Raw genomic sequence first — 24267 nt, 5'->3', positions numbered from 1 at the left:
TGACTCAGTAAGTGCAGCTGTTTTTTATGGGTTTTTTGTTTGTTTTCATGTTTGTTTGACCAGCACTTGACCACATTCATTTTTAGTGGACGTCACGCACCTGTCTGCACATACGAGCCTCGAAATGTGTCTGAGCTGGAGAGAGCAGGTGGTTTTGATGCCTGTCTGCATGTGTGCAAGGCGTGAGTGTGTGTATGCTGCCAGGCCCTGGCTGCGAGCTCAGCGTGAGCGAGTCAGAGAGCCATAAACACCTGAGGAAGCAGGAACACACAGGCATCCTCTCTCAACTGTATTTATGGTCCCAATTGAGACGGGGGAGACGGGGAGGGTCATTATGTGCAGCGCCGCTCTGCTCGTGGCAGGGGTCCAACGAAAACACCGGGGCTGTTAAAGCCCCCCTGGATGAGTCCCAGGGGGCAGTGGTGCGGACGGTATGCAGGCCTGGGTTTAAAGGTTCGGGGATACGTCCTGTTGTTAATGAGATCACCCTGCTGGGCCTCTCTGGCTCTGAGCCCCCAGCATCAGTGCCACAACTTCTTACGCTAGCCACAAAAATAGGACTAAATATACTTCCTAAACAAAGTGCACCCAGGAGGTCAATAAGGTAGGTGTGGTCAATTGAACAAGGAGAAGGTCAGCGTACATTTTCATTCTTTTTACTGAACAAAATATGCAGCTGACTGTAGAGGAGGTGTGGCCTCTTTACAAAACAATACAAAGTGACATGCTCTAAAGTTTAGACAGACCTGTGAATGCATGACTTATGGAAACTTTGCTGCAAGGGACAACTATAGGTTTAGTACACTGTATGTAAAGTAAGTTTATCTTAAAAAGCACACATCTTTAAACAAAGGCGATTCAGGGTGCTTCACAATATAACAACATTAAAGCCACAGTTTTGCCTTTAAACTCATCCACCTATCCATTTTCCTCATCACTTATCCAGCTTAGGGTTGCAGGGGGGAGTGAAGCGTATCCCAGCTTTCGTAGGGCGAGAGGCTGGGCACAGACTGGATGGATGGCCAGCTCATCACTGCTACATTAAATATGAGCCTGTAGCCTTTAGAGCTGCATATTTGTTCGTGGTTACTCATCCAGGTTTGGATATGTGTGCCTTCTTCAGAATATAATGGATGGCACGTGACCTGCGCTGTAAAGACAGCTTGCCAGCCATCTATAGTTTCACCTTTACATGTCTGATATTTGATATCTAGAGGCAAGTTCTGTAATCCTCTACCTTTTCCTCTCATAACCAGTGAAGTGAGGTAATTTCTTTTTGGTCAAGATGCCTGGCTCCTCGAGGAGAATGCCTGCTCCTCTGTCAGGTCTGACCTCTGAAAGCCAACCAGGCATGTCTCTAATTAGAACAACTGCTGGTGCAGTTCATCCAAACCTCGTCTCTCTCCTCGTCTTCAGTCCAGGACTAATCACAGCCATCAGCACCGCTCTTCTCATCCTCACTGAGCACCGTATCAACCACCATGAGCAAATGGAAATATACGCAGCGACCAGCTCAGAGCAGCGCTCAAAAGTCAGACGGGGGCAATGGCTTTTAAATCCTACGTGTTATTCAAGTGTGCAGCGTTTAGTGGCTACGAAACTGAGCCCGTACCAGAAGGGTTGGAGGGCAAGAGGCCATAAATGATGTCACCGCGGAGGATCTAAGTGATGTGGTGATCTGTTTGTGGTTTAGCAGTCGTGGGAGTGGGAGAATGTTTGGAGGTCTGCACCACAACACTCGAGGTTTTCTTATGTGGCGGTGTTGTAAATGTTTATGAATTTATAACAGTGACAAATGAGGAGCTAGATTATAAGGACTACTGGGAGTGTACGGAAACCGCAGACTGATGCAGCATAAAATACGAATACATCACTTAAAAGCGACTTTTTTATGCCGTGCTTTTATGTTCCTGTGGTCTGGATATCGCTATGCAGGGAGATGAGAGAAGAGCGAGGGGGAGACAAACTGGGTTTTACAGGTTTTACTGAGCGCAGCAAGAAAATGAAAGCGCCAAGTTGTGTGACTAATTTATTGTTGACATTTTCTTGCTCCTGCTTCTTAAACATGAAGGGTTTTTGTTTTCCTTATATAAAAATTAATCAAATATCTGTGGGATAGGTGTTCGGTCACAGAGCAAACGTAATTAAAAACATCATCTTAAGCCTCTTTGATTGATTTCTGACTGTTTCGTTAATGAATTGGTTAATGTAATAATGTTCCTTTAAGATAATAATTACCCATATTATCCATATTTGAGCACCCATACTCAAAATCACCTTATCCCCTTTCACTCTGGAGGCCCTGTTACTGTGATCTGTTATTAAAACTTGACCTGTTTCCATTTTTTAAGCTCACCACATAAAAGGAGCGAATTTCTGGTGCATCACATTTGTTAAGAGTTTCACATTTTTATAATAGGTCTGGTAAAGATTAATGTTTACTGAGTCATACAAAGACAAAGAGACTCTCAGCATGTAAAAACTCTCCCGAGACACCAACATTGTTTATTCTTGGCCTCACATTTCTGACTGTGGGTGTTTCTTCACTTCAGGGAGACGTTTTAAAAATATATTGCTTAGGGGCTTACAGAGTTAAAAAGATGGACTTTTTTTATCATAACTTGCAGGCATATTATAAAAAATGGCTTGGAACGCAGATGCCTTGCAAAATCTGCCAGGAAATTAATGAATATAACCCCTAACAGAGAACCTAAAAGCAATATCTGGCAAATACGAAGCTGAATAAAAAGGGACGTCAAATATTCAGGATTTTATGCATTAGTTTACAGATGATTTAAAGCAAGTCCATAACAGTCAGTGAGGGTATCAGCTTTGAGCGTGCTGCAGGCAGCAGTTGGGGCCCTGAACTCATCACAGCTGTATGGAACCAGCAGTATCCCGAGCGTACCTGCTCCATCAATGCTGCCATTGTCTAAGCGCCGACATCAAACGTTTCATTACCTCCTCAGAGCCTACCTAAGCACAGTAGCACAGTGTTATACAGTACCTACATAATTCCACTCTATACCTGCAAGCTGAGAGATGGAGATATGTTGAAGGACGGGGTGGGGGTGTGTGGGGGGGGGTGGCAGACGGGGTTAATGCAGCTTTAATCACATCAGTCGCCAAGAGGATCAGAGATGGAGGCAGAGCCTACACCTCTGCTAGTGAAGAGGATTTAAAAAGGGCAGGATTTTAAAGTTTGGGGAGTTTTTTTCTGCTTCCAGTTCACTTGGTCTTATCTCAGCCACGCAAGGAGGAGAGCGTCGTTCTTCTCTCCGCTGCTGACTGTGCGACGCGTCAGGCTGTAAAGTGCCTGCATGTTTGTGGGTCACTCAGTCAGCACAGCGGTCCACTCACACTACCAGGTGAAGGGAAATGCCTCCGCTTTATTGGCGACAGAGGAACATCACAGCTGCTGAGACTTGTGTGTGTGTCTAGTTTGATGCCTTAAAAGTTTTTTTTTCTTTGCACTGCTGACTCGGCCCACTTTATTTCTTTCAGACTGCAGGAAAAACTGTTTTCAATGTACTCCTGAGGGAAGTCTTGGGAAACAATAAATAAATCAGTAAGCAGAAGAGGCATTTCCAGTTCAGGAGCCAGAAACATAAAACTTAACTCAGATTCAAGGCTAAGTAAGTATGAAAGATTCAGTGCAAAAGCTGTGCATCTGCATTTCTTGAAGTTCACTGCCATCTTTCTTTTTTTTAGACTTACCAACAGACACGGGTCGTTAATGCAGCATAAAGTATTAAAATCAAACATGGTTCTTCATGCAGACGGGCTTTCACACAGATAAAACACTTAGATGATTAATATAATGCACAATAAATCCACCTAAAATAATATCCTGCCATTGTGTGCTTGTCTTTTTCGCCTTGTATCGAAACTTTTTTGTACACAGAGGAAAAAAAAACAACAAGAGCATAGGAATTTATAATTATAATTCTCATGACTATTATTGTTACAGCCTGAAAGCATTTTGTTGTACTGTGTGTGTCTGTGTGTGTGTTCTGAGGGTGGTTTTCATGGGACATTTAAAAAATAATGCTGTAATAATATTATCAAAATTATCAGTGCATATTGCAGTTTAACTACCGAACCCCGCAACTGATTTAACTATAATTTTCTGGATTTTTTTCCCCACAAACCTTGAGCAAATACCAGCACACCGTTACATAAGGAGAAGACAGCATGGAAGGAAAGACAGGCCGGACGTGAGGAAAGAAAAAAGACCTTCCTACTCTGTTTGGTTTTGTTATTTAAGTTGGCTGATTGGTCATTTTTGCAGGTATATATGTGTTTGCTTAAAAGGTATACATGCTCATTAATCAACAGAAAAATAACTGTAAATGAGCCATACTTGTGGGCTAATTTACATCTGGCCAGTTCTTAAAACAGCAACCAAAGAGTTGTTACTATTAATCACATACAGATAATACAAAGCAAGCTAATGATTGTGTTTTTCTTTCTACTTAATCACTTTTATGATAATTCCTCAGAGCCGAGCAGTGTCGGCTGAAAGGGGCTGGATGCCGAATCTCTTCTGGAAGCCTCAGCCCAGTTTGCTTAATGTCAGCTGCTTCCAATTTATGCTCAGCACTTGTGTGCTGGTCATTTACATAACAGCGAATATCAGCTGCTGTGGCCTTTTCTGCACGTTGACTGCAGCCTGCCTCGCTACATTCAAGTGATTCATGCGTCTTTGTAGATCTCATCTGCTGAGTGCATAAACGCTGATGCGGGGGTGACTGACATCAAGTCTGGGATTTTTCTTTTTTTTGTGAATGAACTGGAGCAAGTAAAGGATAACATGTGTAACACCTGCTAAGGCAAACGCAGGGGATCTCTGCTTGATATGACTTTGATAGCGCTCCACTGTGTGGTCTAGCAGGAGTGGGAGTGTGTGGGGTGATAGTGCTGGTGATGGGGGGGCCTTTTGGTCACCTGCTCTTGCTCAGCCTCCTCCCCTCTGACCTCAGGCTGAAGTCCCTACACTCACAGCTCCAAAAAGCCTGCTGCCATTAAAGCTGCTAATCACAGCAAACAGCTGCATAGAAATCCTCAACGCCTCGCTCTCCCACCCACACGTTGACTCTGGCAGGCAGATAGACGCATACACCGGCGTCCACGCACTCCCACTCTTCCTCTGCTAATGGCAAGCTGCAGCCGACTGATGTTTAAAGCACGGGGTTTAGCGTGCAGGCTTGTGATAAGCCGCCCTGAGCTGTGAAAACACAGATTACATTTCTATGGCTTATTACAAGACAGCGGGCTTCTGCCTCCCAGCCACCTCATAATTGCAACCCAAAAACCACAGCCTCCGCTTGGCTGCGAGATACTGTTTGATGGGGACCCCCGTGGCAGAGCTTTGACAGCCGTGCTAATTCAAGTCTACATTCCCCCATATGCTGTGCTCCTCAGCGGCCTCCCCCCTGCGATAAGCCACAGCTATTTTTCTTTTAAGGCCTTTCCTCAATAAATCAAATCAGGGTCAGTATATCAACGCCTGTCTCTTAGTGTCATTTCCACACTTTTCAGGCTCCATCAAAATTAGCAGATCGAGGCCAAAAGCTCAAAATGTCAATGAATTTTACATCCGTGGCTCCTGAGCGCACAGTCACCCCTCGTGGTATCAGTGCAACACTAGCATTTCAGATAATTATTACATTAGAGCCAGAGCTAATGTAATAATATTACTTTTGAGGGGTAAATTTGATATTCTAATACCACATAATTGCCTCTAAATTGGGTATAATTTTGATATTTGTGCTTGATGTAGCATATGTTGGGATATCCCAACTAAAAACAAGCATTTACTTACTTGGAATGCCAAAGCCAACCAGGCATACATTAAATCCCCGTTTCTGGCAGCCTATGAAAGTGCCTACATCTGTAAATACTTAGTCTTCTTTTTCTTTTTTCTTTCTCAGACTCAGAGATAAAGACCATTGTGTTCCAGACCAAGAAGTAAGACAATATCTCCCAAACCTCACAGAAAACAATTAGGACCCAGTAATTACACCATTGGACCGGTATTCAAGCCAAGTCCTGAGGTTGGGGTGTGGAAGGAAGAAAAAGACAGCAAATGTGAAAGGTGCCTGTCTAATGCAGTGTTATCTTACCCTGCCTGGACTCTGATGGGGTACGTTTGTGTGTCTGTATGGGTGTGATGTAATGCTTTGCTTTTGGAGCCTCCTAATGCGACATGCCAAAAATCCTCATAAGCCTGCTTATGACTCGATGACAGCATGCATGATCTCTTCCCTTAATGAACTCTCATTTATTTGCGCCTGTAGATTTGAACACGCAAAGCCCAAAACTTAATTCGTTATCTTCACTACGGACCAAGCCGTTGATTTATACATGTTGACCTATCAGCTGGCAGGCCAAGGGGTGAGAACAGAGGAACACAAGAGAAAACAACTCTCTCATCCCTATTTAAAGCACAATCATATCGGTCACATTCCTATCAGTGTTTTTTGTACTTTCCTGCATCTCAACCTAAACGTAGCCCCAGCCCCAGAGTCTTTTTGCTTTGGACATTGTTGAGATCTGCAGAAATGCAGACCGTCCTTGGGAGTCAGACATGGCTAGAGGCTTTTTGGGGTGGCCTGGTGGGAAAAGCAGGTTAAAAGCAGGGCAGTAAATGAGCGGATCACACACATTTTCCACAGTCTGTGAAAAGCAGACAAGCAGAGGAGTAAGAGTGATGTATAGCAAATAATAAAATTCCAAAAGTGATCCTTAAAGGTATATACATCCTGGTTGCTCTTTATGCGACTCAAATAAGATCAAAAGTAGTATGTTTGTTTAGAGTTGTTTTTTTAAAGCCTGAGTCTTTCAACTCAGTCCAACTAAAAGTTAAAAAGTGCTCACAGCCATCTGGAAACAGCCGCACGCAGGTATTAACAGCCTGGATTTGAAACGTGCACCTACTGAATTATTAGTGCAGCTTTAACTTCACTTGGCAACACTGTGGCAACAGCTTTAAGCACAATCCGGTCACCAGCTTTGCCCGTGTGGCAGGCTTGCATTTCTCCTTAGAGCGGGCGGACGAGGCAGACGGCAGCGGGGTATCAGGTTCTGTGCTGGCAAGGGGTTCTGCTCACGCGGCAAGAGCAGAACAAAGCACTGGTGGCCCTGGATAGGATCCATGGTGCCGGAGAGTAAAGGCCCTGTGAATGGGACCTGTCACTTCCACTCAGCGCCGCCTGTGATCTGAGCCACCCGGAACGAGGCTCAGATAAGTGGCTAATCCCGACATCCCCGTCGGCTCGACAGCCCCCTACTGCCATGACAACCGGAGGGGAATCTCCTCCAGCAACAACTTAATTGGATAATTTCCTCCCCGTTTCACTGTGTGTTCCTCTGCCTTTGTTGGGTAAAGTCTGCGTTGTCTGACTGTGAATGTGTTTTTTGACTTTGACAGTAGGGAGGGTGTGAAACAAGTGTGATATCCAAGGTGGGATGGTGTGTGCAAGTGCAAGCAAGCAGTCGAAGCCACACTACAGCAGACTAGAGGCCACTTGGAGGTCTGAAAGCACCTGGGAGCAGTCATTAGTTACTACAGTTACTACAACAAATGCATTACCTATTAACTCCCTGTAGAAAATAATTTTCTGCCTACTTCTTAAATTACTTCAACATTATATTACACAGTTATTGTCATGTAATTAATAAAGTAACATTACAGCCCGCTTATACCCCATATCTGCACAAATTCCTCTCCTAATGAGAAAAACATAAACTAGAGCCGGCCGTTTACCATCGCGATGTTCCTTTACTAATCTATGCTCCTCAAAAGAAGACTGCCACTGCTTTGTTTCCCATCTGAACTGAGGTCAAGTGTGTTGTTTTCTGACTTCTGAATGGAGGAACTGTAATGCATTACAACACTGTTGCATACTGTGATCACCAAATTACTTCAAGTGGGAATACTAGCCATTTACTGAGTAAATAAATTAAACAGATTATTTTAAACCCACTTTATTGGACAAGATCAAGTGTTTACCATAATCAGTCTGAAAAAAAAAATCATTTTTTCTGTTCACTGAGTTTCAGGTAGAAATTCTCCTTTTTTGTCTCAAAGTATAAGAGAGAAAAACAGCCTCTATTTTCGGCACTACAAAAGGCCATCGCATTAACCCTTTGTGCTGCACGGTCCACTAATTTATGTTACACCCATTCAAGTCCTGCTCCCAGCATAAAAAGACCACTCCACCCTTCTCCCCAGACTGCAGAAACCTGAGGACGGGTGCCAGGGGAAGTCATTATGAACTAGGAGTGTGTGTGTGTGTGTGTGTGTGTGTGGGCAGCTACCGTGGTCTAAAAATGTAAACGGCACTTGCATAGCTCTTTTGAGGATAAAAAACTCAGTTCAATCTGCAAAATAAAATTCAAAGTCGCAGTAAAGAAGGAAGCCTTACTGGTGCTGCGACTCTTGGAATGAAGACATAAAAAGTGATTAATAAAGTGGTGGGATGCTGGGGGATCTTATTTCTTAATTTCATTCAAAGAACAGAAGTAGCCTTATGTAAGCCTAATGGAAATCACTCATACAAGCATATTGGAAATGCAGGCTTTAAGACGGCGATGCAAACCAGAGGGACGTGAATGGTGACGAATCAAAGACTCATAAAGAGGGGGGGGGGCTACTGACACGAGTCAAACTTGCGATCATTTTTCAGTGCAAGATGGCGATTCTGTTCGATTCATTTCCGTCAGCTGTTGTATAACTGAAGTGTGTCTGCGTCCTCTGTCTTCACTCACCTTCTTCACAAGCAGCACCGCTGAATCCCGGGCAGCATTTCCACTCCAGGGAAGTCACAGTGCGGTACACCACTTTATAGGAAGGTCTGACCACGGTCTTGTAGCTGAACAATAAACACAAAATCAAAAGCCGTTACGCACATGGGCACACACACACACACGCGTGCGCGCACACACACATAACATTTTTAAAGGAAAATGAAAGGAAATCTCCTCTCTCTGGTAAGGTTAGATATTATCGTGAGGTTTTCAGTCTTTGTATTCGCACAGTCTCAATTAAATGATAAAAAGAAATTTCTAGGCAATGTGTCCCATCAGTAAGTGTCAGATTATATAAAAGCTTTTAGGTTTATCTCAATTAAAAGACAGCATATGGAGCAGCAGCGTGGCATCCTGAACTATGCTAATTATAGGAGAGCTATATGAATACCACTGCTATATATATATATATATATATATATATATATATATATATATATATATATATATATATATATATATATATATATATATATATATATATATGCTATGTATGCTAATATGATTGAACTTAATATGATTTTTAATAGAGCATTAGCTCCAGTAACAAGTTTTAAAGCTAATCCTCTAAGTGATTCAAACAGCATTCAAACAACAACTATTCTGCTATTTTAATCCCAGTATAATTAAAAAACAGAAAATTACACATTACACCAAGCTTTCTGCTTTGATAGCAGGCAACTGTTTTCTTCTTTTTAAAGTTGTAAACATGTGGCTCACTAAAGAGCCATGAGACCCATGTTTTTCCAAAGTGTTTATATTCCAGGGAACTGGAACAGTTTTGAGCAGAAACTTGCACGTCTTGAATACATTTCATGATGAGAGTTTTTCTACCCAGTTCAGATCATACGGTGCTAAAAATTTTTTGGTTTTTTAAAGGTTTCGTAAAAGCATTGTGAAACAGTAACAGTACTGGTAAGATGCCTCTGTCTTCTCACCTGCCTCCTGCACATCCCTGTGGCCAGGGGCATGTCCGGTACACCCGCTGGAGGATTGTCCCATTCTGCACCTGGCAGGTCACAGTCTTAGTGACCGTATGAGGACACCAGTTCCTGCCGAAAGAAACAGAGTCAGAAATGTAGAATAAAACAACAGCAGGATTTCAACAGTTTGTTATTTTTAGACTCAGTAAAAAGTCTGATTCTTAAACTAAACACAGGAGAACGAATTTCCAAAACACCTTCAAACAAGTGCTGTCACACTAAAAACACTGCGGTCTCCCCGCGGGTTTTCATTCTGTCCTTCCAGCCCCCCCTCAACTCCTTTGTTTGGGAACTTCCTCACCGTGTTCACTCGGTTTTAATCAGTCACAGAGTTTGCAGGACTGGGTTATATTTGCACAGGGGTCTCTCCTCTATCAGTACACATGCATTTGTATGGGACCTTGGAGGAGCGAAAGTCCCTCAGGAGGGGATAAAGACGAAGACAAAGTCTCATACAAAGATGAAGGTATTTAAGCATGGGTTAATGCTGGGTTATGAGTTCACTCCCTTTAATGGAAGGCCTTCATAATTCATTGAGGAGAGCCTGCGATGAGATATCGACGATGCTAAGGTCAGAGGTTGAGATCTGATAGTGAGGATGAGAACGCTCCGCAGCTATTACATTCAGACGAGTTCGACCTCCAGAAGCAAAATGCGAAATTTTATCAATGTCTCAGTGAGACTGCTTAAAATTAAAGGAAGTGCGATTTATCTGAAGAGACTGTGAGCTAATTGGTTTAGCTTAATCCTCACCGAGAGCTCAGTGTCCCTTTTAAAGGGAGCAGATCTGTTCTTGATAGCACAGGCGCTATGAGAAACATTTTAGAGAAAGCCTTTAGCTTTCTTCTCTCTCTGCTACATATCAGAACAGGAAAAAACACACAACTGTTGGCTTTAATGTGAAGAGACGCTCTCGGGCTGATGAGCGACCACATTATCAGAATGGTTTTATTAAGAATGATGTGTACAGACATCCTCATTACCTTCATGTGGCTGTAAGAGGAGCACGGAAACAATTACTACAGCCTGTGTTTACAACATTATCAATAGATGCATAGGAAGGGAGCTCATGAAACTACACTTTTTTTGTTCTGCTGCCAACATGTGCAAGAGTGGGTGGGTGTTCCCACCAAAGTCTGTTTGTCAATATGGGAGACCATATGTTTGTGTGCACGAGAGACAGTTTACACTAAAGAAAAACCGCCAAAGGGAGAGGATGCGAAGCAGCCCTGAACCGGCTCCCATTAACCGTTCCCACATGTCGTGGTGGCCACACACACATACCTGAGCCAGAGCGCGGGAGCACCGCTGATAAATGTTTGTCTACAGCTGCAGCGACTTTCCCTTATCACATGACAACGTCTCTTTTATTATTGAGCGATCTTGATTGTTTCCATTCATGTAGCAAGTATTTAAGCCTGCAGACTGAAAGGATTTTGTATTATTTACTGGAAAAAGCGAAGGAACGCAGCAAAACGTAAGACATTATTTGAATTAATCATAAGTAAAGCGGGGAAAGGAATTCTTCCGCCACATGTTATTCAAACACAGGCCCACCCTTCGTGTATCATAGCGTATCCATCAGCCATACATCTACTAGAATGACGGTGGATCTGTATGATTACCCTATGATTGCTTTCCCTGGTCCAGAAAAAATTGCTCTAATCACTGGTGGAAAATTTCAGACACTGAAGAAGCTGTGGTCAGGTAGAGCTGGGAGGAAGGGGGAGGGGATGAGGGGGTAGTAAACCCAACTCCTCCCCACCACTTATCTGCCAGACCCGACAGATAAACATCTGAGTTTCCCAGGCCGAGAAGAGGCTTCACCTGGGAACGGACAAGAGTCTCACCAGGGGGTACGAGGAGGGAAGGGGGCGCTGGATTTTATGGTCTCCCTGTCTCTTTGCATTGCTCTTATGCAATTACCGAGGAGGAAATGCCGACCCTTCTTCCTTAAATGAGTGAAAGAACAAAAGCAGCCGATTCATATAATATATAATAAGTGCGATGCAGCAAGACAAACACTTCCACTACAGCAAGCAGATTTGGGGAGGCCTAACAATAACTGTGTTATTATCTATGCATATGAGGGACGCAGGCTCTAAGTGCATTTAGTCTTTCAATCTCAAATGCTTTGTAGTCAACACCTTCCTCTTACTGGAGGCACCCTTGTTCTATGAAGTGTGAAACCCACCAGCACCATGCTGTTTCATTGGCAAAAACACCAAGCAGGCCCTCAGTGAGTATCAGGTCTCTAAGCACACATGGCACACTCTGAATGCTGGGCCCAAGCTAAATAAATCATCAACCATGTCTCACAGTCACATGTAGCCACAGCCAACCGTTAAGAGAAATCACAGCTTTGGCCCATCTGTTCCTCGACGCTGCCGACGCCAAGACAGTAAAATATTGGAGGGGAACAAAAAAAGTGCTGAATCCTTAAATGTATGCAAATGCTGACAGAAAGCTTGTGAACTCGCTTATATGCTGCGCTGTCGTTACCGCATGTGCCCTCTATTCACCTTTTACGCTATGCAGACCACATTTTCCCGTGTTCACACTAGTGAGGCGGTTCGCCTACTTCAGCATACTGCACCGGGATGAAGAAGGTAGGGGTTAAGCCGTGTGAACAGACAAGTAGGCTGATGTGGGCAAAACGCTGATGGGACTCTGATTAAAAACACCACAGTAACTCCCTTTCCTCCGCCCATTCATTCACGTATCGTAGGAGCCGGCCTGAACGCTCGGAGATATGTTTGAAATGCAAAAGGAATTCCTCTGGATTTCTATCTGTGGGAAAATACTCGAGCAGAACAAAGGACAAAAGACAGATGTGGCAAATAGCCAGACAAAGGAGAGGACGGGAAGGAGACGAGAAAAGAGGAGACAAAGGTCAACTTATCGCAGAGGTCATCCAAGGAAGCTTCCGGTGGGGACAGAGATGGCAATTATGAAGCAGTGTGGCTCCCGTGGGATTGAGAGGAGACATAAGATAAATATGGCACCACAACCAACGACAAAGAGGAAAACAGCAAGAACAAGTCGAGGTGAAATTAAAAAAAACTTTGCAGCTCTAGAGTCATGGCCTGCAGGTTCAATGACAAACAAAAGAAACAGGTTGTATTAAGTTTGTATTTGAACAATTGTTATACATTAATTCAGAGCATTACGGCTGCTGGGGTATTATATTGCAGGTTCAAAGCTGCCGTGGGCTTTCCATGCGCAGCGGACAGTGACGAGCATCAAAGCACCGAAGCGAGGCCTTAAAGGTCAGGGCTAAGTGACTCCTTACAGCAGCATGGAATAAACAAGGAAAACTCTCATCTATCTTTGTCTCCTTTGAGCTTTCAGGTGCAGACACCTGTGAGTTTTCAGTCTGTGGCATCTTCAAGTGTTTGAACCTGGAAGTGAAAGAGGAATTCCACTCAAATGAAGGATTCACTCATATCACACCTACAGCGCCACGAATCCTGACTGCTCAGTGTGAATGGACCATCATGTCGAGCTGAGCTGCTCCACTGACCGTGAATGAGATGCTGACTTTATGGACTGCTCACCTGCAGTGCACAGGATGCAATATGGGGTCTGGTATTAGGCTCATACTAAGTATCAAATCTCTAAGACATCGGGAAACAAAATCGGCTAAAAGTTATGACATCAATGTCTTGTTTTGTCCAAAAACTGAAGCAACTCAGACTACAACCACAGAAATGAGCAAATATTCAATCTGATAAGCAGGAATCCAACAATTTTTTTTCTCATTGTGGAGGATGAGCTGCCACAATTAATGCTTTGTTTTAAGACTGATATTACACATGAAAATCTGTAAATCGTGAAGAAAAGAGTTCAAGATCCTGTCTTAAGAATCTCATATTTTGTCCAGTGACACGTCCAAAAACAGAAGATAAGACAGTGATGTAATACAGAAAAAGGCAACAAATTCAATTGAGTAATGTAATCAACGGCCAGTGGATATTATTGGAGCTGAACAATTGGTGACTGCCTCTTGACATCCATCCAAATAATGGTTCCCTGTGCATACACATCATTTGAAGTTTCACAGCCATTCTGCTTGAAGCCGTGCAGATCCTGGAATCTCAGTTGTCTTCATTCCCATGCTTAAAGTGAACATGGATATGGTCAAGATGGACGAGGAATGAGGACTGCCACAGGGCTCAGACTGCCTGTCAGACCATGACAAGTCCTCCGAGGGAGGATAAAGAACTGGGCGAGACAGGGACTAAAGAAGCATCTCCCTCAGTGACCCCACAGTTTACTGAGCTATGCAGTCATTAAGAGAGATGGTGAAGGAATGCTTTATCAGCTCTTTCACAGAGTGACTGCACCAGCAAAGAAAATTCCCACAAGATGTTAATCCCCTTTGATTGTGCTAATCACTGTGTGAAGACAGTGCTGGTATTAGTGAAGGTTTCCCTTTCCCAGTGCACTAACAGTCATATGCGTTTCCTTTTAAGCACCTGAACCCTAATGACAGGTTGCTTTCATCGCCGAGGTTGATCTCTGAAATCACACCGCCGCTGTTACTGTTTGTTGACACCCAATAAACTGCTGCTTTCACCGATCAGGCCAGCCAGCCAGCAGGTGGACTGAGACTTTCAGCTCCTCTCATGTCACTGCAAACCCGGTGACCTCTGAACAAGGTGGTTGACTCACACCAACAGCAGCTTTCCCTCTTTCAGTCCTGCCTTTCCTGCACGGCCACTTACACTAACAGCAGCAAACTGACTGTAAACTCATCCCCCTCTGCTTTTTTTCCCCCAAAACAAGCTCAGATTGCGCTGGAGTCCCAGCTGCTTGTGTTTAGCAAACATGTCCACAAACCTCTGGCTCTGAGTGGCAGGGGGAGCTGAGCAGAGAAGTGAGGCAGTGGAGTGACCGAAGGGGCGCTGAAAACCACCTGAACACACCCAAAAGACCTCATCAGAGAGAAGGGATTTCAGCCTCCAGCCACGTTCAGCCCACACACACAAGCTGACAGCATAAATATTTGCAAGATGGGGAAACGTCCTCTCATCATTAATCAGTGGCTAGTCTCCAACTAAACTTGGCTCTGTCCAGGAGGAAAGCAGAGCCGGTTAGCCCTCCTGCCTTCGTGTTTAGTCTGGTGACTCTCTTTCAACACCCTTGTCAACTCGATTGCCCTTACACAGAATGATCCATCATTTTCTGAAGCCTTATTATCCCCCTTTTCATTCAGTGATCCTTTAAGATAAACGTTTTCACGCTTTATTATAGAGATACAAATAATCAATCACTCCTTAAACTTAGGGTTTAACACTCTTTTTTTGAAATCTTCACCCTTGGGATGCTGAAAAGAGCGGGCTTTGTGTGTGAGGCTAAAGGCGCTGTATGGATAGAGAGCATATAACACGCCACAGGGGCAGCAGAGGTGTGTGAGCTGGGACAAGAGTGTGGACGGGACTCAGCAGAGTAAAAACATGCTGCCTGCCAGCACAGGAAAAGGGAAACCAACTGTCAGGAAGACAATAGCGCCCGGTAGATGGATGGAGATGGGAGTACATCCGTGGAGGCATGCAGTGGCAGCAAGATAGAAAACAAAACTTAATATAAGTATTCTGTGTGCAATATGACAGCTGTGCGTACTTTCCTCACCTTTTCTGGTAGACTGAGCTGTGGGTGGCTGCTGTCTGGTCTCTGTTCAGCTGCGTCCCGACTGAATAGGTTTTGTAAAGTCCCGTCTTCCAGGTCCCGTTAACCAGCGTGCTCAGCCAGAGTATCAGCACTGTCCAAAGCAAACTTTTCCTGCAAAGCGCGGACACGCTCTCTCGTTGGTGCGATCCCATTTCCGTGGCATCAAAAGTAAGAGCAGAACTGTTTTAATGAGGCCCCGCTTGGAAAACAGACCGCTTAGTGACTCCAGCTCGGGAAACGTGTCAAACTGCGCCAGGTCTACTGGAGAAGACGCTCATCCTTTTCACTAAAGTAGAAAACACACACAAAAAAAAACCCCGATGTATGTGTAATAGAGCTGAGTGTGAACTAGCCCATAAACCCACGCTTGTCTGTGACAGAGATCCGACTTTATAAAAATGAACCATGAATGCTCTGAGTGTGAAATGCGTGCTGTCCTCCCTTCCCTGAGTGTGCTCTGCCTACCTCCGTCTGTCTGCGCTCATATCGTGCCGATCCTTTACAGCAGCGGGTATGAAACCAGTTTTATAGTCTCCTCCGGTCTTTTAAAAGCACAGCCTGCTGGGTCTCTTTTTACCCTGCCCCGTTTCAACTTCTCACAGAGGACAAAGCGACGGCACTTAACGCATTGTACTGTTTGCACTAAATGAATTATGGGCTGCTGATTCTCAAGGCTCCTCTGAAATCACAGGCGCGGTGCTAGTGAGAGTTAGGCCCCCATTTAAACCAAATAAAACGGAATGTTTAAAGAAAAGAAACGAAAAGTTTTGATAATACTGGATATGACGAGTTTAAACCCCCAGCTAAGGCTAATCACATCTGTTATAAACCTTTTTTTGAACATTTTGAATACTATGCAACCATCTTTCTTTATTTAAAATATAACGCAGTTAGTTTAACCTATTTATAACATCATCAACAACATCTATCTATCTATCTATCTATCTGTCTGTCTGTCTGTCTGTCTGTGTTTGCCCCTGAGTTGTTTTCAGCAGGTGTAGTCTGTCAAAGCCATCAGTACCCAGTGGTTAGAGAAAACTGAGGTTAGTGTCATTTCCCACTGCCCATTGCATCTGGGACAGCCAGTAGCCACAGATCTGTGGTCCTTCTCCAAAGTAAACACCTGGCACTGCAACCAAAAACTAGGACATGAGTTGTATATGTCTGTGACTGTGGTGATTGCAGCCCTTGGGCTTAAGTCTGGCCAGCTGCAAAAGATGCTGCAGGCAGCAAAATGTGCTTATCTAACCTGTTAATACAGTCTACTAAAGTTTTGTGCTAAGTTCTTAACTACTGAAAGATAATGTTAACACTTTCACAGTCACAGAAGAGGACTGGGATTAATTCCTGTTCCTCACCATGCCACAGGGAGAATGGGGAAAACAGTGCATTGACTTTACTGGCTCTTAATGAGCCCACCTGCTCCCAATCACCACACATGGGAGGGGATTTGTTCCTGGGCACCCTTGGCGCTTTTACGAGGCCACTCGGGGCAAACAATGGTGCCAAGCAGGAACTAGAGCAGTTTAGGGTTAATGTAAATCCCTGCAGTCATGAGCAGCTGAAAATAATTTTGACCTCTAAGGAAGCAAGCTGGGTTTCTTTTTTTTTTCTTTTTCTGTCGTTACTCTTACTGTTATGATTTCCCTCCCCTTTATTGTACAAAGTTAAACAGCCAGATTGCCCATTGTTTGTTTAGGTCTGCTTTTACTAAAGTTCCATCCAGTGATGTAAAGGTTCATTAAACAACACAACACAACATTCATTCCCTCTTTTCAAAAAGGGAAACACAATTGCTCCTGCCCCCACCCAGTGTTTGGTCATAAACATGTCCTGATTTTCCCTCTTTTTGTGTCGGTTGAAGGTGAGAATGGGGCCTGTTCAACCTTTGCCCCTCTGTCATTTAGAGAGATCCTTTTAGGCTGCAGAATATGGTAATGACAAACATTGTAATCGTGTACCAGGTTGGGACTTTTCAGGGAAGAGACTAAAGAAACTAAAACAATTTCATGCTGCTGGTTGTTTGGCTTATAAAGACTTCAAAGCAATTTAGTCTTACTATGATTACAGCTCCACTCTCATACCTGGGGCTTCACGATGTATACTGCGTGAGTTATGGCTCCAAACTGTTGCAAGTTTTATTTCTGCACCTGCAACGTCACTGCTGCACCAGCTGCCACATCCTCTAGGACCGTCTGAGTTTTTAGAGGTTACTTCACCTGAGCTGGCATGCTCACATCAGCAGCCTCGATTACTCAGTGCTGTGCAGGATCTTCTCTTTGCACGATGTAATAAAACATGTCCCATTACCTATACTGCAGAGAAAAGCTAAAAAGTTGCTTGTGGTTGCCTCTGGTTACTGTTAAAGTTTCCACTGCACGCAGCAGTTTATGATTTTTTTTTTTTTTTTACAAAATCAGCAGAAATATTTTTCATCTGCTGACCTCTAAGAGCACGAATGGGATTCTGAGCCTACACGACACAAGTAAAAACCATTTATTTATTCATTCACAGCCTTAACATTTCAGCAGATTAGTCAACCGTAGCTTCAAAGACAAATCCCTAGAGATGTTGATCAGCCTGAAGCTACTGCCTCTGTTATGTGCTGCCATCTAGTGAGGCAAATAATTAAAGTTATAAAACAACAATAAAATAAAATGTATTACACAGGCTATGTTTAAGTATTTTTCTACATGAAGCAGGAAGCAGACATTGCTATCGTTAACTAACATTTTCAGCTGACTATGCTACAAGTAATCAGCTCAGTGGCGTTGACAGTTGTCTTTAGTCAGTGTTGAGGCACAAGCAGACTCCCTGGAGTACCCAATGAGAAAGGTGCATGGTGGTGAACAGGTCTGCCTCAAACACCAAGCCCACACCCATTGCATTCCTCCGCAACGAAGTGGTGTAGACAGGTGTCCGCAGCGTATTCTGAGGTGCAAAACACACAAAAATATCATTAAATAGATGCATTCAATAATGAGCTATAAATTAGTGTGGAGTTCTGTTGTGCTTGCTGTCCACACCTGTAGCCTGAGGCGGCGCGTCTCTATGGGGACGACTCTGAGGATGGGCAGTTCAACGATCAAAACTTTTGGTTTACTCTTCACTAAGCAGCACTTCTCTATGTCCCAGTCGGCTCCTTCCAGATACAGGCCGGACAGAAAGCAACCTGCAGGGAATGAGACTGTCAGTCTTTACAACTACTCGCTGCTCATGCTGCAAGTGATGAGCTCTGATTATTACCCTGTCTGGGTCTTTCGGCGACTTCATCCTCACTCTGGTGATGGGTAACTTCTGAGTACAGTGTTGAGAGATCCAGAGGCCACCCATTTTTCCTGCACGCAGCTTGGACCAGAGCAGTGAGGTAAGATTCAGGGATATGTAATCCTGATAGCCACATAACCTTTGGCTCGCCCTCATTCACCTGGTGAGCACAAAATACACCAACTTGAAAGTATATTCAAAGCACAAGTCATTTGTTAACTGTAAAATGTTATGGTAGAAAAATTATTTAAAAAAAAAATTAAATGGGGTCATCCTTACCCAACAGTTATACTGCTCATATCGCCTCTTGAAATGGGACATCCAGTTACCAAGAGACTTAAGAGTGTCAGGTGCCAGCTTCTTCCAAATGACCGGAATGTGACCATTAAAAAGGGATCGAGCGACCTCGTCCAACTCGCTGCTCATCCCCACCTCACCAGCCAAGGCCTACAGCACACAGGAGAATCTAAACAAATCCCAATCGGAGCAAAGCACAAGTATACAACACCTGCAGATTAATTTACTGAGCATCTTGGGTCTTCAGCCCCTCCATCTCACCCTCTGCAGCTCAGCCAGAGAGAGCTGCATGCGGACCACCAGTTTGTTAAAGCGCTCTAGTTCCTGAAGGAGAACCACCGAGGTCGGAGAAATGTCCATGCCAAACTTTTTCCGGATCACATCCATGTCGAATAACTGCGGGAGCTTGTTCTGAATGTCCTGGGCCACCTGGCTGATGTACTCATCCCTGCTGATGTGTCCACCAGATTCACCTGAGATATGAGAGAGTATTTATCAGCCACTAAGAAGAAAGCATATGGAAATAAATAAATGCTTCTACTTCTGAAAAACAGGATATATTACTTCAAGGGATGAGCTGAAAGATGCAAAATCATACCTGTCTGAGGTTGAAGGTCTATCAGGTGAGTCCACATCTCCTTAACTGCATTTGTGTAGTATCCTATCTCCGCGTTGGAATGGAGACCCATAACCTCTGGTGTGTTTGCCAGTGGCATGGCTTCAATCTCATCTGTAGCACATTAACAGCATAAAGCATTAAATGATGACAGAAAATTTCCCCCCTCCCCTTTTTATGAGTGAGAGAATTTGAGAAATAAGAAAACAACTGCTGACCAACATAGACGTTTTTTGGTCCAGTTGGAGGGATTTTGTAATCTACATCTTTGTTGTTGAAGAAGTGGAACTGCCGGAAAGTGTAGAAGAGGAAGTCTCCAAAGTACTCATCCATGTAGACAGTCAAGATCCTGCGGTCAAAGCTATCTATTGCTCGGCCGCCATACATTACCTGACAAAACATTATAAATTACACCAAACTTACAGCATGTAGTAGTAGTATAACAGATGCACACTATTCAAATGTACAATATAAACGAATTCACCCCCACTAACCTCCCCAGTAAGATATTTAAGACTTCCCCAGGGTATATTGATGTCTCCTTGGTCATGAGCTTTTGTCAGATAGGTGTTCAGGATCTCCATACACACCTGTCAGAGCACAGATACTATGTTTAAACTACTGAAAAGTGAAATACAGCAAATATTATACCACTCATAAACTAATTTAAAATATACCGGTCAAAGGTTTTAGAGCAACCTAGTTCTTCCAGTTATTTATTGCAATTCAAGTCATTCAAGTCCAATGAATAGCTTGAAATGGTACAAAGGTAAGTGGTGAACTGCCAGAGGTAAAAAAAAAAAAAAAAGGTAAGGTGACTAAAATTTGAAAAATAATGTACATTTTAGAATTATACAAAAAGGCCTTTTTCAGGGAACATAAAATGGGTTAACAATTTAAAGTTGTTCTGCATCAACTTCTGCAACAGATATGGGGAGAACTTTCTGAAGAATATTTGATTTCTATTGTAGAAAGAAATGTGTGTTCAGCTGCTATATCTGCCAAAGGTGGAGACTTAGATGAGTCAAAAGTTTAGAATACATTATTGTCTATAAATTAATTCCATGATTTCTTTTTTAACTCCAGTTCCTTATTTGTACTATTCTTTTATATCAGAGTTCAATGAGACATTAAACTGCATAATTTTCAATTAAAGAAAATGGAAAAATTGGGGTGTTCTAAAACATTTGACCGGTAGTGTAAACATACTTTCAAAATAATCTTAGACTAATGTGCAACTTACAGAAAAGTCAGACTCGCTGAAGTCGTATGGGACATTCCAGCCAATTTTTCCATATTTCCGTCTCTCTTGCACCACAGCATGGAAGAAGGCAAGAACAAACACCAGGCTGGAGAACGCAGGGTGCGGGCATGTGGTCAAGGCCTCATGGGAGATTTTAGAGTATGTGGCTCTCATGTTAAGCTTGAGGCCGTTGGGGGGCTCTGTCACTACCTGCACACAACAATGAAGGAATACTGTCATACCATCTGTTACTTCTGAAGCATCTCTGCTTCCTAGAAGCAGTCCTTTAAGACTTCTTTTTCCAGTACAATAGAAATATTCTACTATTAACATGTTAATAGGTTCTTAATGCAGTCTCATCTGCCATGAAACATCAATTTCTATAAAAGATAGTTGACATGTAAAGGGAATGTGTAACTGTTTTATCACCTGACTTTACTGGAAATGGAGTTATGTCATATTCCCAGTTAAAACCATTCAAATACAGCACCAATGTGAGGAAGTCCTTCCACTTACAAACATCTACAAAAAGTCTTTACTGAAGGTAAAGAGAATGTGTGTTTCACCTTTAGAGATTTCTGAAGTATGCCAATGGGAAAATCTTTAATGGGGTTGGTGGTGATCCATAAGCGGAAGTTAGGGTTGGGCTTGGTGATTCTCTCTAAGGCCTTTTCCAGTTCCTTCAGCCACTTTACCAGCAGATGGCAGTTCTGTAGCATCAGCCACTGACCTCGAGAGGCTGCCTTCTCCAATAAATCTAGTGCCACCTTTACCCCGGGTACAGAAAACAATTATGTTCAACTTCATCCCTTTTTAATGTTATTCAATGTGATTACTTGGTAATCCATATATTCATATAGATATGCCGTGATATAGGAAAAAAAGTATTGAGTACCTTCTCTTGGCCTTGGCCCATTGCAAGGAACTTGAACTTGCCTCCAAAGCCTGATCTGGCTGCTAGTTTCATGAGGTCACCGGCTGGGTCAGAGCCAGGGCTCAAGATGAAGACAATGGGGGAGAAAGGTGTGCTCTGATCATAAATTGCATCAAAGCTGATCACAGGGGGTTGAACATATCTGAGCAGAAATACAATAAGAAACATCTGTAAGCGCAGAATGTTTCAATATTCACACAGTCATCTATACTTTGTTCACAGGAGTGGATTATATGTACAGACTGTATATACTGTATACACAATGACACGATCTGTGCAAAAGTTTTAGCAACTTTACCGCAGCTCTTTAGATTCTTAGCCATGTGTTATCAAAGACATGTGTGACTAAAACTCTGCAGCGATCTCAGACATCCATCCAGGGAAACAAGAAGTACAAAGTGTCACCCTGCACTGAGCTTTCCTAAAAATCTGTTCTCGTAGGAGTTAAAAGAAAAACTACCTGCCAGGTACCTTAAACAACTAAACAAAATTGTAAAAGCTGGTATTTTTATGGGTGAAGAGTTCACACCAAATACTGATTTGATATAAATGATTTTGTTGTTTTTCAGTCTACTTCCCTCTGAGTAAGGATAGTCAAAAAATGAAAAATTACAGTACAAAAAGTTTCACCTCTCTCCCATGATAACAGTGATATAGTCAGTGACAGCTCTATAGACTCTATCAACCCGGAAGCAGCGCAGCAACAGCAGCTTCTGAAAGGCAGACAGGTTCCCCTTGTATTTCATGGGAAACGGAGCCTGTTCTGGTCCATCCAAGTCGTACCACTGAAGAGAAAAAGAGTGTGAGTTACACTCACAGTTGATTCAGAGGTATGGCTGTAGTGAGTTCTGTCCCTGTGGCCACTTACAGATTGCCATTCAGTGGGATGTTTCTCGATGTCATCAGGCAGAGAGCTGAACTGTTCGGGAAAGAGCTCTGCAAGTTTCACAATGTCTTCCCAGCCCTGATCGGCAAGCCAATCACACGGCTTTTTGCGCTGGCTTTTTTCCAGGGATAGATTACCTTTATACACGAGATGGAAATGTGCTTTGAACATTGTGTTTTCGTGTGCATAGTTGATCACTATTGTATGTACTATATTGTACTTCTCTGAATAGCTCACCTTTTATAAAGAACTCCAACTCCTCCTGAGGTACCCTCCCTTCTGCCTGCTCGATCTTGATGGTCATGTTAAAAGAAAAGAGCAACTTGTGGCTCTCAAACAATCCTGGGGATAAGAACTCAGTTAGGGTTATAAAATCTACAAAATAATTATAAATTCCTTTAAAAACAGACTTTTTTCCTGCCCCTCACATGGTTCACTATTATTCCACCTTAAATATTTTACCTGTGCAGCCATAGTTATAAACGCTGTATGTCAAAGTGTTCATGATGTTCTTTAGTCTGTTGGGAAGGGAGGGGTCTGGCACTGATTTCCGCAGTGAAAAGTCAAACACTTCTAGGTAGGAGGCAAGTGAGTACTGGTACATGCTGTTCACCACAGCCATTTCTGTCAGCACGAAGAACAGGATAGCGCCACGCTTGGCTGCAGGACGGTAGCCATCTCTAAGTTTATCAATGTCCTTGGACGTCTTCTCAGCCAACTTTAGTTTCTCAAATACCTGATGATCACAATGTCAAACATGAAGAAACAAACAAACTGGGATTTGTGACTTCAGTTAAATAATATTCCGCCACAACTTTTACTCTTTATGCATAAGCCAATACCAACCTCACTGGCTTTCAGCTTCGTCTTTTCCAGTGTTTCAATGAGCTCTGTGTTGTCCAACATGTTGCCTGTAGATGTGGCCAACTCTCTGAGCAAGGTGTCTCCGAGGTTTTTAAGCAGCTTCTTGTTGTTACTTGTCTCTTGGATTAAACATTCTCGCTGCTCCTCTAGCTCCTTCTTCTCAAACCCCATGATAACACTCAACAGCTGGTCTTCCAGACCCTTAAGGGTCACTGTACGTAAAAAGATGCAAAAAGATGGGGAAGAAGCAAACATACAATTTAGACCCTGTGGTTTAAGGATACAGATGAAATCTGACCAGTACGCAAAAACATCTTACCAGTATAGTTAATGACCATGGCTTTTCCAAACACAGATGGAGAGTATTTAGGGTTAGCTAAATTAGTGTTGAGGTAGAGTTTAAAATTGGGATCGTAGTCGACCTCTTTGTCACCCAACATGATGACCTGTCTTCCCTCTGCTCCTTTCACATTCTTCTCCAGGACATTGTCAATCACTGGGTCGATGTATTCATCCACATCTTGGAAAAGGAATGGGAACCCGTACTTGATGGCCATCTCTAGTTGTTTCAGGAAGTCAGGATCATTGAAAGATGAGACCTGGGACAAAATTGATGATCACACTTTCAGGTCTGCAAGTCATAAACCTCTGTTTGTCGAATCTGGTGATACAGGGGCTGTCAGTAATGGGAGG

The 24267-nt window shown here is 43.2% G+C and overlaps 2 protein-coding genes across 7 annotated transcripts in view; both read right to left on the bottom strand.

Annotated features, from left to right (window-relative positions):
• The window catches only part of emid1 (EMI domain containing 1), a 56310-nt gene extending 40201 nt beyond the window's left edge, over nucleotides 1-16109 (bottom strand). For 3 of the 4 annotated variants that reach the window (XM_086314327.1, XM_086314325.1, XM_086314328.1), the window contains exons 1-3: nucleotides 15429-15926; nucleotides 9750-9863; nucleotides 8773-8876 (exon numbers count right to left, since the gene is read on the bottom strand). In XM_086314327.1, the coding sequence (XP_086170453.1) occupies nucleotides 8773-8876; nucleotides 9750-9863; nucleotides 15429-15619 (409 nt within the window). In that variant the 5' untranslated portion in view covers nucleotides 15620-15926. The other variant, XM_086314326.1, reaches the window with a different exon arrangement.
• Nucleotides 16110-17947: 1838 nt separating this feature from the next.
• The window catches only part of dnah10 (dynein axonemal heavy chain 10), a 31031-nt gene continuing 24711 nt past the window's right edge, over nucleotides 17948-24267 (bottom strand). For all 3 annotated transcript variants that reach the window (XM_086314318.1, XM_086314319.1, XM_086314321.1), the window contains 17 exons: nucleotides 23894-24173; nucleotides 23557-23786; nucleotides 23173-23446; nucleotides 22948-23052; nucleotides 22693-22847; nucleotides 22455-22609; nucleotides 21786-21966; nucleotides 21457-21657; nucleotides 20891-21100; nucleotides 20142-20237; nucleotides 19866-20037; nucleotides 19630-19761; nucleotides 19293-19504; nucleotides 19014-19181; nucleotides 18714-18894; nucleotides 18494-18639; nucleotides 17948-18398 (listed from right to left, as the gene is read on the bottom strand). In XM_086314318.1, the coding sequence (XP_086170444.1) occupies nucleotides 18252-18398; nucleotides 18494-18639; nucleotides 18714-18894; nucleotides 19014-19181; nucleotides 19293-19504; nucleotides 19630-19761; nucleotides 19866-20037; nucleotides 20142-20237; nucleotides 20891-21100; nucleotides 21457-21657; nucleotides 21786-21966; nucleotides 22455-22609; nucleotides 22693-22847; nucleotides 22948-23052; nucleotides 23173-23446; nucleotides 23557-23786; nucleotides 23894-24173 (3045 nt within the window). In that variant the 3' untranslated portion in view covers nucleotides 17948-18251. The remainder of the gene's footprint in view (nucleotides 18399-18493; nucleotides 18640-18713; nucleotides 18895-19013; nucleotides 19182-19292; nucleotides 19505-19629; nucleotides 19762-19865; nucleotides 20038-20141; nucleotides 20238-20890; nucleotides 21101-21456; nucleotides 21658-21785; nucleotides 21967-22454; nucleotides 22610-22692; nucleotides 22848-22947; nucleotides 23053-23172; nucleotides 23447-23556; nucleotides 23787-23893; nucleotides 24174-24267) is intronic.

The sequence above is a fragment of the Aulonocara sp. 'chitande type north' Nkhata Bay genome, linkage group LG12, assembly GCF_057382095.1.
Source record: "Aulonocara sp. 'chitande type north' Nkhata Bay isolate Kocher_YH1m ecotype deep benthic linkage group LG12, A_spYH_male_GT1.1, whole genome shotgun sequence".
Classification (NCBI taxonomy): Eukaryota; Metazoa; Chordata; class Actinopteri; order Cichliformes; family Cichlidae; genus Aulonocara; species Aulonocara sp. 'chitande type north' Nkhata Bay.
Note: the sequence above shows the minus strand (reverse complement) of the source record. Positions and strands in the feature narration are given on the sequence as shown.